The sequence below is a fragment of the Pyrgilauda ruficollis genome, unplaced genomic scaffold (genome assembly GCF_017590135.1).
Source record: "Pyrgilauda ruficollis isolate IOZ18807 unplaced genomic scaffold, ASM1759013v1 scaffold37, whole genome shotgun sequence".
Taxonomy (NCBI): domain Eukaryota; kingdom Metazoa; phylum Chordata; class Aves; order Passeriformes; family Passeridae; genus Pyrgilauda; species Pyrgilauda ruficollis.
In genome coordinates, this window is record NW_024525156.1 from 6,117,993 (window position 1) to 6,131,504 (window position 13,512).

Sequence of the window (13,512 nt, forward strand, 5' to 3'; positions counted from 1 at the left end):
CGTCCCGGCCCCGCCGCCGGCATGGTGCTGCTGTCGGGGCACGGCGAGCCGCTGCCCGGGGAGCGGGTCTGCCCCGCGCCCGCCGCCGCTAAGGAGATGCCCGGCGCCGAGGCGGAGAGCAGCCCAGAGCAGGGGGCGGCGGAGGCTGCCGCCGAGGAGCCGGACGAAGAGGAGGAAGAGGAGAAGGAGGTGGAGGAGGAGGATTGCGAGGAGTACGAGGACTTCTCCGAGCTGCCCGACACCTGCAGCATCGCCTCAGACGACTCCTTCTATCCTCCTAGGGGGCTGGACGACGACGACGAGGACCTCTGGTCCCTGGAAGGGGACGAGCGCGACAGCCCCGAGGCGCTCAGCCTCTTCCGAGCCTGCTGCACCAACAACAGCATCGTGCTGAAGGCGCTCATCCGCCAAGGGCCCCAGGAAGAGGAGGTGCGGGAGGCCGACCGCAACCGCAGGGTGAGCATCCCGCGCCGCGCCCCCGCCGCCCCGGCAGCCCCGGCAGCCCCGGCAGCCCGCCCGGGGCAGAGCGGCTCGGCTGCCCCCGGCTCCGCTCCGTGCGGGGCTGAGCGACGCCCCTGCCGCTTCCTGGGATGCTGCTCTGCAGCCCCCTGGGGAACGCGACCCCCGGCAGCGAGGAGCGGAGAAGGGCGTGACGCTGCGCCCTGCCAGCCCTGACCTTCCACCTCTGGCTAAGGAAAGGTCTGGTTCATGGGATGAGACAGAGGTCCGGATTCCGGTTTTCCCGCGATCACTTTTGAATCGGGTCTTGTTTTCCCTCTGTTTATTGGGGACCGAGAGAGGCATAGCTGGTAATGGTTGTGTTCAGCATAAAAAAACCTTCCTCTTTTCTGGGCTGTTCATCCCCTGCAGTACTTTATGATATTCACCTTGAAATTTTGAACTGCTGGAAAATTGTTTTCGGGTTTTTTTTTAAATTATTTTTTTCTTTTTTTCCTTTAGCTCCCCCAAAAACATAAGCTTGTTCCTGGTTCCTAGACTGCTAAGCAGTGTTCAGGGTATTCCTGTGTTAAAATCAGTGTTTTTCAGAGTTCTCCTTGTATTTATTTTGTTGCTGATAATCTATTTTTGGGGTTTGTAGCACTACAAGTTTTGTGGCTCTGTTTTTTTCCGGTTACTCAGTTAATTGCAGAGACAGAAGTGTACTTCTCTAAATCAGAAGGTGAAAGCTTGGGAAAGATTTCCTGGTTAATGAGTTTCTGGGACATTTGAACAGCGGTATTGAAGATTACCAATATTACTACAGTTTGTTTTAAACCTAAGAAGTTATTTTGCATAAACAATCTGCAAAAACAATCCTGTGACTAATCCGTGACAGCAGTGTTTTGAAAGGAAACCTGTATTATTTTAATTGGGCAAGTAACTTGCACATTCTGGCAACATAAGTTGTCTTTGCGTCAAAAAGAACGCCATGATTTGTGTTTGGTTCTATCTGGAGAGGGGCTTTTCTTGTGGCTTAGATAGATGTACTTCTAGGATTTTTCCTAAAAATATCTTTTTCTCCAAAGGATTGATTTTAATAGAGATTTTTTAGTGATCAGACTTATTGTAAATTTCTTAAAAAGGCAAAAGGTCATATTAACACATCTGAGGGAGAAGCAACCTATGGTGTGAGGCTGGGAATGAGCAACAGAAGACAGAAAAAATTTGCATCAACTCTTCTGTCCAGGCCAGGATATGGTGTGGTTATACTTTAGCTGGTAACGTGGGATCCAGTTGTACATTACAGGATATTTTGAATACCCTGCAGATACACCTATCCCATATGTTAGGGCTGTGCCTGGGCTGGAGCCCAGCCCCAGCCCTGACACTGTGCGGGGTTTGGGATGCAGCCTCTGCTGAGGTCCATTGAGTCGGCGTGTCTCAAAGTGTGCGATGATGTGGGAGGTTTGGCCCCCATACATGTGGCATTAAGTGCCTCAGAGCTGTCCCTCCTGAAAAGGTGGCCTTCCTGCCCAGCAGAGGGCAAGAAGCTGCAGGAACCCTCCCTCTCAGGGCTGGTCCTGCAGACCTCAGTCAACAGGGATGACAAAGTTCAGAACAAGTATCAGCCCTCATCCTGCAGCTGATCTTTGGGCAAAGGTGATCAGATCAGGGTTGTGAAAGCAGAAAATTCTCCTGTTTGGACAGCCTTCGCTTCACCAGCCTCCTCCCAAAAAGCAAGTTGTTCTTTATCTCCAGCTTCTGAGAAAAGAGACCTTCGCTTCACCAGCCTCCTCCCAAAAAGCAAGTTGTTCTTTATCTCTTCAGCTTCTGAGAAAAGAGACAAAATTTTAGCTTGAATCTGAAAGTTTATTTTCTTTGTTCATACTGTAAAAACCCAGAACAAAACAAAACTAACATCTACTTAGGCAAATATTCATTTGACCTGAAATTAAAAATTGGCATAAAATTCTGTTTTCCTCATTTTTTAATGCAAATAAAGTAAAAAAGTTCTAGAATTCAGCAACTTGTGAAGCTACAGGAACGATGTGGCAGACATGAGTTCACTTTGCCTTCCTCACAGAAGAGCCCCAGTCGCAGCAGTACAGAGCAGGACACTCGGTCTTTTCCAGACAGATGTGAGTGGGGTGGGAGAAATCTTTTGACTCAGAAGCTGAAACTTCAGGTGAGACTCTTGCTTGGGGATATCAAGGCAAATTCTCATTATTTTGCAAAGGAAAACCACCTTTTTTAGAGAACTTTACTTAATAAAATGGAAGTTTCACTCAGGCCTTTTATTGCCCTATCTGTGGAATTTTTTTTGCTCTTGAATTTCATTATAAAATCATTGGATATTATCCATGAACAAGACAATTTTGCTGCCACAAAGTAAAAGTTAGACATACCTGTTGTTCTCGTGAAGATTTTTAGTTGCTGAAACTAAAACTACTGTCGGCTTAGCATCTTCTTTTGCCGGGATAATGTTTGTCTACAATGTTATCTTGTATGCATTTGTTGGAATGCTCTATTTTTTTTTCTTATTTATTTTTTTTTTACCTTTTTTTTAAAAAACTTTTTTTCTTTTCTTTTTTTTTCCCCACACTGTGAACAAATAAGCTAGACTTCTGTTTCTTCAAAGTTTTAATTTGTTTTCCATGAGACAGGGCAGAGAATGAAGAATAATTTGCTTTTTGAGAAGTGGGGTGGTGAAGGGGAGGGTGTCCATCTGAGGATATTAACTGTTTTCATCCTCATCTGATAGCCTTTGGTATGTAAGTACATTACAGTTTCATTTTCACAATTTCAAAATCAAGTTTTCTTCAAAACAAGTAACAAGTTATTGTAGTAAGACAACACTATATTTTGATTCTGAAAGTAAATAAAGTCAGCTCACAAAATGTAACATGAAAAATTTCCAAATGCCCTAAACTGGGCACAATGAGCCTGCTTTGTTTTTACTTAGTTTTACCTTGTCCCTAAAGTGCAAATATATAAATTTAAGATATAGAAACAATTCTCCAGGAAATGCTAGGATCCGGAGATACCCTTACTTATTTTCCTCTTTAGAGTCAATTTGCCAAGCTTGGATAGTGCCTTTTTGTGTCATTTCTCCAGAAGCGTATTTTCCCTGTAGTCTGTTCATGAGCTGTAGAACCTCCTGCCAGGCACAAGTTTTCATTAAATTCACCTTCCTGCAGTAAACCAGGCTCCACAACATCTGATTTATTAGTCACCACATGCAGCCTGAAGATCTGTACCTTCCCTGTCTTGTTTTCATTACTGTCAAGACAAAAACAGTTTATATATCATTGACTGCAGAGGATCCCCAGATGGCTGATCCCCTCATCTTCTCTTGCACTGCTGCCTGTCCATGGAATTCAGAAAGACTGGATTGGTGCTGCTAATTTCCTCTCCTTGCCCAAACTATCACTGAAATATTTGGAAAATAACTATGACAGCATGTAATATGCTAATTGTACATTGTGCAGGGTGACCTCTCATTCTTCAGTGTTTGTTTATTTATCCTAATAGTAAAGAGGGATTTGAAAAGAGACAAGGGAAAATAAAATCATGGCTCTGGTGAAATTTCCTGACCTGACTGAGACCTTAGTATCACCTGGCTAATGGTGCTACTTTTCACCTTACCACATGGGGACTGGTTCTCCTTCCTCACTAGCCAAATTTCTAAATTTCAGCTATTTTTATCTCATAATTTTAACATCACTTAATATAAAATTTTGCCTGGTGACCAGGATTTTATATACATATACTTAGAAAGACAGAGTTTCAAAATCTGGTGTTACCTAACTGCAGAATACAAGCAAATTTAGAAATTTGCCATGACAATAGAGAAAGCATTAAGAGATGGGGGAGAGAGAAAAGAAGGCAAAGAACGTTCCCTTGCCAGATTGAAAATAATCACTGCAGCTGATCTGCAGAAAGGTTTTGTGCTGATCTTACATGTGATATAGCCCATATTAGCAAGAATATTCTGTTGTAGTCTTTTTCAGTTTTTTTTTTTTTTTTTTTTTTTTTTTTTTTTTTTTTTTTTGTTGCTCAATGAGTCCTTTGTTCAGTTCTGTAGACAGCTATGGACATAACTGTGGGCTTGTTTGTGCACTGCACACCATGAGTGGATGTTTGGGAATGGCATCACTCACCTGGTTTCCTCCCTGGGTCTGTGACAGTATCCAAGGCATCAGAACTGTCATGTTGTTCTCCTTTCCCTGTGGTGCAGGCTACTGCTCAGGCTCTGTACTGCCACAGTGAAACTGCTTCGGGAAACTCACCCAGTTTAGGGAGCATTACCCTTCAGAATTTTTCACAGAGCAATGAACAGTGAATCCTCCATGGAGCTGACACCTGAATTTGTCCTTGCCAAAGGGTTGGGCTTCTGAAATTGCAATTGGTTATGAAGGACAGGGAGCCAGTGGCTTGATTCCCACTTTCTAGGTGAGGGAACTTCGTGTTGAATGATGCTTTTCTAAAAAGTCATGTATCACAAAAAGTGCCAGAGCTTGTGTAACACTCCATTAACTCTTGTTTTTATTATTTTTTTTTAATCTTCAGAATGTTTACATATAAAAATAAAAAATCAGGAGTCTAACATTTTCTGGTAAGGGATGAAGTTCCCCCGTCACATGTTGGTTTTCAGTTTTCATGGCACATAGCTAACTCAAGTTAACCCATGTCAGAAAAAGGATTTTAAGAACATCTCCTCCAGTGCTCGGAATATTTTTTCATTATTATTTTCACAGACAGCTTTAGTTTATCCATATTATCTTATACAAAGTATTCTCATGGAAACAATTGTATTGAAACTTAACATCATGACTCTAAACCATGAAAGGGAATTTTTTGGGGTGAAAGCATTTTTAGAAAGACAACAACAGTAATATAATTTAAATTCTTAAAAAAGTACCAAAATCCTCAAATGCAGTAAAAAATGTCCCTGGAAATACATGTTTGTGCTTACAAAAGAAGTGAGTAAAGTAAAGAATTATAGATGTCAAAAAAAGGGGAATTCTTCAAATACAGTAATTACAGCTCAAGGTTAGCCATCAGAAAGGAATAGATAAAGCATGGAAAATATGAAGTGAGCTGGCTAAGAGGGAATTTGGTGAGCTAACCAGAGCATGGACCAGCCTGATCCAGGTAGGCACTCAGAGGCATTCTCAGAAGAGCGTGGGCAGGTTAGCTGTCTGCCTGCTCTTGTCTGTATTCATCTGCAGTGTTAGGTGACTAATGCCTCTGTAAACCTGGCACAAAAAATAATCCTTTAAAATAACTTTACTGGAGAAAAAGCATGTTCACAGAATGTAATTTCTGTAGATTAAAGAGAATAATTAACAAAGACCATGAGGATGTGTAGACATAAAGAATGGCAATGCAGGTCTTTAGCACACTGCTGGAAATGCATGTCCAGAGCAGGCTGTGTCCTCCATGGAGCTGGCAGGTAACATGACACAATTTGTGCTTCGTGTCAAAAGCAGCATTAGCTAATAGATGTAGGTCCTACTGGCATGGACAAATACAGATTTGAAGACCAGATGAGAAAGTTGTACAAGTTTAATCAAGTTTCAAGTGATAGTTTCAACTTCTAGAGAAACCAGATGAAGAGTAACTTCCGTGAAGAATTTTGACAAATTGCTTAATGTGAAGTGTATGGAACAGGAGTGGCGTTTTTAGTCTGACAGTATTACAAGAGTAAAGGTCACATCAATCTTCTGTTCTGCTTTAAGCAACATTTCATGTTAGTGTCTTAAATCAAGTGTGTGGCTTGCAGGGCTCCTCAGAGAAGCAGGGATGATACTGGTTACCCATCTGAGGACAAGTTGATATTGCAGATATTTAAAAATGCAGCTGCATTTAAAATTCCATGATAGCCTAACAAGTCTGGTTGTCCTGGACAGCTTTCATCAGTAATTATGACAGATATGTAATGTGTTTTTAGCATAACATGTCCATAACACATGGGACTTTGGAATGCCTTACTGCCTTTTCCTAGGGGAATTAGTAGAGCTTTATTTCACAGTGCATAAAGTGACACTGCTAATCCTTCAACCCATTAGGAAATTCAAATTTATGTTCTCATGGAGGAATTGCTCAAGAAGGAATATTGGCACTAATTTCCTTTTGTAAAGATTCCAAAGATTCCTCAGGGAAAATTTATTGAGGAATCATAGGAAGTTGAAGCACAGAGCACTGCTACGAAACACCTGATTGCTCTAAAAAAAATGGGTTCCTGTTGAGTTTCAGTAGCTTATAGGAGGTACTGGACTTCAAGTCTTCTGGAAAAGGAAGTGGTCCAAAAGCCCCAATATTCCCAAATTCTTCAGTTCCAAGATAAGTGCCAGTAAGGCAACAGCAGTACCTCATTTTATCAAGGCTTTAGGTCTCAAGGCAAGGGCTCTGAGGAAGAATTAAAAAATGTTCCTGTCTGAGGCAGCAGGTTCAAAGCTGCTGGCTGAGAAGTACCACAGGAGTGGTGAGTTCAGGTGCCAGCTGTGGTGGACAGCAGGTCTACAGTGCCACATCTTTCAGTGTCATCAAGGGCTTAACTCTCATGTCCTTTGGCCCTGCTGCTGCTGGAAGTGGGCTGTGGCTCTTGGAGGCTCCCGACGCAGTGCCAACAGATGGAAAGGCAGGGACAGGGATGTCAGCCCCTCACCAGGGAGTTCTCTTTTCAGAGGTGTGAGACTTGGTCGTCTTTCACTCAGTCTGACTTGTTCCTGGGTTTCAGAGGACATTTCCAAAAGGGTTTTGAAAGAGGCATTAATGTTTGCTTTTGTGTGTGGCGCAGAAACCTCTTCCCATCATCTTAATTTTAGTCACACACTCTTGTGTTTATGTTTGGGAATAAAAACTGTGACAATAAGCTGAAAATAAAAGTCGAACAAGGAGTACAAGCAATCAAAACATCTAATAGGATCTACTACACAAGAAGAAATAGACAGAAGGATAAGACCCCCAAAGCTCCATTATACATTTTGGAAAATGTCACTGTGTGACAGAGACCAACAAAAATCAGGTGTTTTACTGTAATATCTCTGTATACTGGTAGTACTTCAGCTTCACAGAGGAGAATGAGTAGTGACTCTTGTATGACTTTACAGGTCTTGGTTGCTTCCCACCACAGGAGCCGAATGTTTATATAAAATTACATTTTACGTCAAGTTTATGTAAAATTACATTTCATTAAAATATATTTTTCTTCCTTTAAAGAGAAGTATACATGGTCACCAACTAAAATTCATGGTTAATTTTGAAATAAAGGTAGACTTGAAAGGTGTAAGCAGCCTTTAACTTATAGAAAATACTGTTAGATGAGCATGAGGTGTGTGTGTGCATTGCCAAAAGAAACCATCTCTGCATGAGAGCACATGTGCAGCTCAGCTCACGCCTACCCTGTGCAGGGTTAGCATCTCTGGTGTGGACACAGCCAGTGCCTGGCCTGCATTTTCCCTGGATCTCAGTCTGTTCTCCTAATTCATTATTGGCTTTTAGGCTTTTGAGTTCAAACGCCCAAACTAGCATCATTTGTTTTGTTATGGTTTTGGAAATCATCAACCATTCTGGTACTAAAATTGGTAAAATACCTATTTGCACATGCTTTATGCTTATTTCAGATATGGTAAAATAGCTTTCAAGTAGGATAACATAGATCATAAGATGCCGCAGGTTTTCCCAAACTGGGAATTCTGGTCATTAATTTCTGTACCTTTTCCAGTGTAGTTATTTTGGACAAGTTATTCTGTTTTGGCTGAGGCTGGGGGTGAGGGGTTAGCAATTTATGTAAGTGCTATATTGCCTGCTAAGAATTTTCCTGCATGTTCTTTCTGTATCATCTGCCATTACAGTGTGGAATTAGGTTTATCTTTTGGGACTGAGGTAGAATTCTACTAAAAAGTAATGGTAGAGTTGCTAAAAACTGCCAGTAGATTTTTTTTTTTTAAATAGACTAGAAAATCTCAGGAGAATGTGAAAGCAATGAATTCCCACAGGCCTTATTTGAGACAGGAGTTCACCTTTAATGTTTTCATAAATAAAGTTTCTCTCAGAAGGTTACCCTTCTAAATTATTTTAAATATTATGCCACATTGGTTTGAAACTACCTGTTTCTGACTGTTCTTTAATTAAATACAACCAGGAAACCCTCCAGCCTGGGCTAGATATAATCCTGTAACATACTCAGGGAGTCACAATAAGAAATAATCAAGTAATGTAGGAAGAGGTTTGTTGTTACAGTGTCTGTGGTTGCACATCTGGCAGTGAATTAGCAATTCAAATTGTATCCACTGTGGGAAAAACCCACTATGTGGAAATAATTCCCATTTTTCAATTCTATTATTTTCTATCATGTCTGTTAAATTCCATGGGGAGCAATTTGAAAGCAAGATGATGCAAAATGGGAATGACTCATGGTTGGGCTTTTGTTGGTTCACACGTTTCGGATGTACAACGTTCTGAGCCTGATCCTGTAATATCCTCTCACATATGAGGGCTGGGAATTTTTTTTTTTTGTCTTTTGCCTCTCAGTACATGAGGCCTCATCTTTGGGATAGCTTGTGTGTGGACAGACCAACTGCTGGCGACAAGAGATGCTGCCAGCAGCTGCCAGAGCTCAGAACTGGGCTCATGGAGAAGTTTTGAAGTTTTGTTTCTATTACTATAGGAGGGAAGCTTATGCAGAATCCATTGTTATTAGTTTTCTGAAGTTCAAAAGTAGCAGATAATGGGACATATTCAATCTGTTCATAAAAAGAGCCTTTCAGGCAGTATTTGGTTTCTTTTTTTTTTTCTTTTTTCTTCTATACAAAACCTAGATATCTTGCTATTTGGAGCTAATAGTAAGAAGGCTCAGCTCAACGGTTTAGCATTTGATTGAGAAACACAGGAAGGGTATCCATGTATTCATAAAAGTGTCTTTAAGTGTGGATGAAAGGAAAAGGAAGACTTTCTTTGAAAGGTGGTGTGGTACTTCTGTGTATCTGCAAGTATCATATGAGTTTGATAAAGGATCCAAGAGAAGGCAGAGTCAAAGCTCAGCTCCACAAGGGAGTTAATTTAAAATACTTTTCTTTCTACAGAATTTTCTACAGATTTTCCATAAAAAGAATGAAGTAGCAATAACTTGTTAGACAAAGAATGTAGGATAACACGTATTGGCCAGTTCTGAAAAATTAAATACCACAAGTATTAGTGAACTACCTAAACACTAATGAAATATAAGTGTATAGACTTCAAACACTAATGAAATATAAGAGCCCTTCTGAGCTAGTAAAAAATATAAACACAGTAGAGGAGTTTTCTGGTTACAGTGAGACAGGCTGTACTCTGCAGTAAATGCCTGGAAGCATGGAACAATGCCAGCCAGAGGAAGCCTGTCTGGGAAGAAAAAGGTTGTTTTCCCTGCTGTCCTACAGGCACTTTGAAGGCTCACTGCTATGTTAGGTGAGTCCTGCCTGCAGGGAAAACTGGACAGCACGACCACGTCAGAGACACTGCTCTGCCACGCTGCTTCAGCAGAGCTCCCCATGCAGAGCTGCCAGCCTGGAATAAAACACACAGTGTTCCTGGAAGAACAGCCTGGCCAGTGGTTTGAGGAGGGAGTGAAACCATTCATGGCTGACAGGGAAGAAAAACACTTAATTTCAAGGTCTCTGGGAACGGAGTGAAAGGCTCTTTCTTGTACGCCAGGGACAGGTGCAATCTCCCAGGCAGAGACTGTCCCACAACCTGCAAGAAGTGGCTGTGTGAAAAGGCTCAGGTGGTTTTGGGATCCCCCATTAACCTCCTGCCATGCCCAGGCAATGAGAGAGGCCAAACTGTGCTGAGTCCTGCTGTCAGTTACGTGGGGTGGGACTGAACCTTCCTTGCCACTTATTTATGGCTGTGCTTTCTTTTGTTTTACTGCACTGATGCTGTATGGTCTGCAGGAATTTTACAGTCCAGAAAATTCTTCCTCTTGTGAGGATGCAACAGGGATGCTCCAAGTGTAAAGATACCCATGAGCGGAACTGCCTGTGGAATAGGAACTGGAACTGAGTACTTGATACATGCTAATTTAGTTCCTTACTTGAATTAAAATAGTGTGTTTATTGAAGTCAGATGTCACAGTGCATTTATAACACTTGTCTTCATAAAAGTTCCCATGAAGTGTGTAAGATCCTTTACATATATATGGATACATTAAGCAAATATTGAAATATTGAATACTCAAGTTTAAAATTTAGAAGCAGTAAGTTTTTAAAGCACGTGAAAGGAGATTGTGGTAGGGTGGGGGTCATCTTTCTCCCAAATGACAAGTGACAGGACTAGGGGAAATGGCCTCAGGTTGTGTCAGGGGAAGTTCAGGTTGGGTACTAAAAAAATTTCTTCACCAAAACAGTGGTTAAAAGGGGAATCTGTGTGAGGAGCTGCAGAAGTCACTTCATTTTTTCAGCCTGGAGAAGGGCAGACTGAGGGGAGACCTGATTGCAGTTACAACTTCTTTGTGAGAGGAAGAGGAGAGGCAGGCAGTGACCTCTGCTCTGTGGTGACCAGTGACAGGACCCAGAGAATGCCTGAAGCTGAGTCGGGGGAGGTTTGGGTTGGATATTAGAAAAGGGTTTTTCACCCAGAGGGTGTTTGGGCACTGGGAGAGGCTCCCCAGGACAGTGGTCACAGCGCTGAGTCTTACAGTGTTCAAGGAACATTTGGACAGCTGTGTCAGGCACAATGTGTGATTCTTGGGGTGTCCTGCGTAGGACCAGAAGTTGGACTTAATGATCCTGATGGGTCCCTTCCAGCTCAGCTTATTCTGTGTGTTTCTGTGTCATTCTGTGCTTGAGTGTTGGAACAGGTTGTTCAGGGAACTGGTGTAGTCACCATGTTGAATAATGAGTAGATGTGGCACTTCACAGTGTGGCTTAGTGAACACAGTGGCATTCCATTGAAGGCTGGATTTGATGATCTTGGAGGTCTTTTCCAACCTTATTGATTCTATGGTTCTGATATCAGCAGCCCAAAGCCAAAAAAAAAAAAAAAAAAAAAAAAAAAAAAAAGAAAAAGAGATGGTGAAAAAATGTCAACCTTTCTCTTACAATTAATCACCCAAATTATTTTCTTGTAAGGCAAGAGATTATGAAATGTCTTTTACTTGCTATTGCCATTTTTTTCTTTCTGTGGGTGTTTTTAGCTTGACCTAGTTTATGCTTATTACAGTCAGCACAGCTGATTTATGAGCAGAGGCTCCATTCACAGATGGGTGCAGACAGAGCTGAGGTATTCAGGTATACATCTATGGCAATGTCCACAGATCACAAATGTATTTACCATCCTCTTAGGATCTGAAGTCAAAGGAGGGAAAAAAGCCTAACCTGGAGGTTTCAAGTAAGGTAATGCTGTTTCCCGTTGCTTCTCATATCTCAGGTCCATCACTCTCTTTTCTGCTGTTGTTCAAATTATGAAACGCCCCCAGCTATCAGGTGTCAGCAAAAAGTGCTGTGATCTCTCTTTGGAGCTTCAGTACCTGATGCTAGATCAGGAGGAACTCCCTCCTGCAGTGGATACACAGACAGTAACCATGGGGAGAAATAGATCAACACTGCAGACTAAATGTCATAAATAGGTGTGATATGGGTGAAGATATCACAGAGAGGAAGTGTTTTAAAAATTACAGGGGTTCCTTTAGTGTCAGTGGAAAGAAAGAGTGACTCCAGGGCAGGCCATGGCAGTGCAGGAGCTGGAGCAGGGTGCCCGGGGCACAGACACTGAACCCGCAGGGACACTCTCGCCCTGCATCTTCCAGCTCAGCTGTGTCTGCTGGAGCAGGGGATCATTCCCTGCCTTACCTGCTCACAAGGCCACATTCACAGACACTAACTAGTTATGTGCAAAACCCACTTCGTTTTCCTGTTGTGCATGTGTTACTGAGTACATCTCCCCAGCAGAGTGAGCTGAGGGATGGTGGCATTAGGCTGGACTGCTTAGAGGGAAACACAGACATTCTGTTTGAACACTTCACAAGCTAGGTGTGCACAGGAGCACAGTTCACAATCTTGTAATGAATATCCTTGGTAAGCTAGCCTACTGTCATTTATCTGTCAGTCTGCTGAGTCTGAAAATTTAGGTCAAATATATCCAAATTCGAGCTTTGAGAATTTATAAAAATAAATTAATTGTTTTGAGAATTTAACAAAAAAAATCAGTGCTGTTTTTTCTGTAATGTAAAATAGTAACTGTAATTGCAGTTGTGAGTTTAATGTGTGTATTGGCCCTTTTTTTCTGTTTACTCCCTGCCATCCACAAAACACATTCCTCTGGGGAGGAGGTTTTTAAAATAGTGCTTAGTTACCCTGTTTAGATTTTGAGTACTTGCCTAAAAATACTGTATTTTCCTCTTTCTCATGTAATTTCTATTTCTAGTACAGTGACTTCATCAGTTGTGATTTATTACTAAATTGTTAGTGTTTATCATAAAAGAATTAAGAACTAGAGCAGAGCCTGTACAGTTTGGCAGCTTATCAGTCACAGGGGAAAGGGCAAGTGAGCATTGTTCATGTGATGTAAGCCCTTACAAAAACATTCAAATACTGTCAGCATTGCTTTCACAAACTTTCTTCCCAGAGCTGTATCCTGCTATTTCCTTTCAGATTTTAAGGTCCTCAGAGAGTGCATCTGGAATGATTCTACCTCATTACTGGTGGTACTGCAACCAGTAACATTCCAAAATACATGATTTGGAAGTCTACCTATATTGGCTGAGCTTTCAGGATTATTGCTACAAAGCAATATCAATTAGTATAACACTGTTATTTACAGAAATTCTAGTAAATTCAAAAATCCAATGTGAGATTTACAAATTTTAAGGGGAAGAAGGTGATTTTTGGCTATAGGGTTTTGGTACCAATGTTAGTTAGAGTCACTTAATTGCAACGAGCCTTCATTTTGGATATGTGCTACTGTTTGTTTCTTTCCAGAGACAGATTGAAGGAGTCAGACTCTGAAGGTAGCAGGAAACAGTCTGCCCATAACTTTCAAGGAACAATGAAAAGACCAGATCTGGTCTTTAAAAGATTTCCATATTAC

The 13,512-nt window shown here is 41.6% G+C and overlaps 1 protein-coding gene across 1 annotated transcript in view; it reads left to right on the forward strand.

Annotated features, from left to right (window-relative positions):
* Nucleotides 1–21: 21 nt before the first annotated feature.
* The window catches only part of ANKRD33B (ankyrin repeat domain 33B), a 43,611-nt gene continuing 30,120 nt past the window's right edge, over nt 22–13,512 (forward strand). The window contains exon 1 of the mRNA XM_041475995.1: nt 22–456. Coding sequence (XP_041331929.1) covers nt 22–456 — 435 coding nt within the window. The remainder of the gene's footprint in view (nt 457–13,512) is intronic.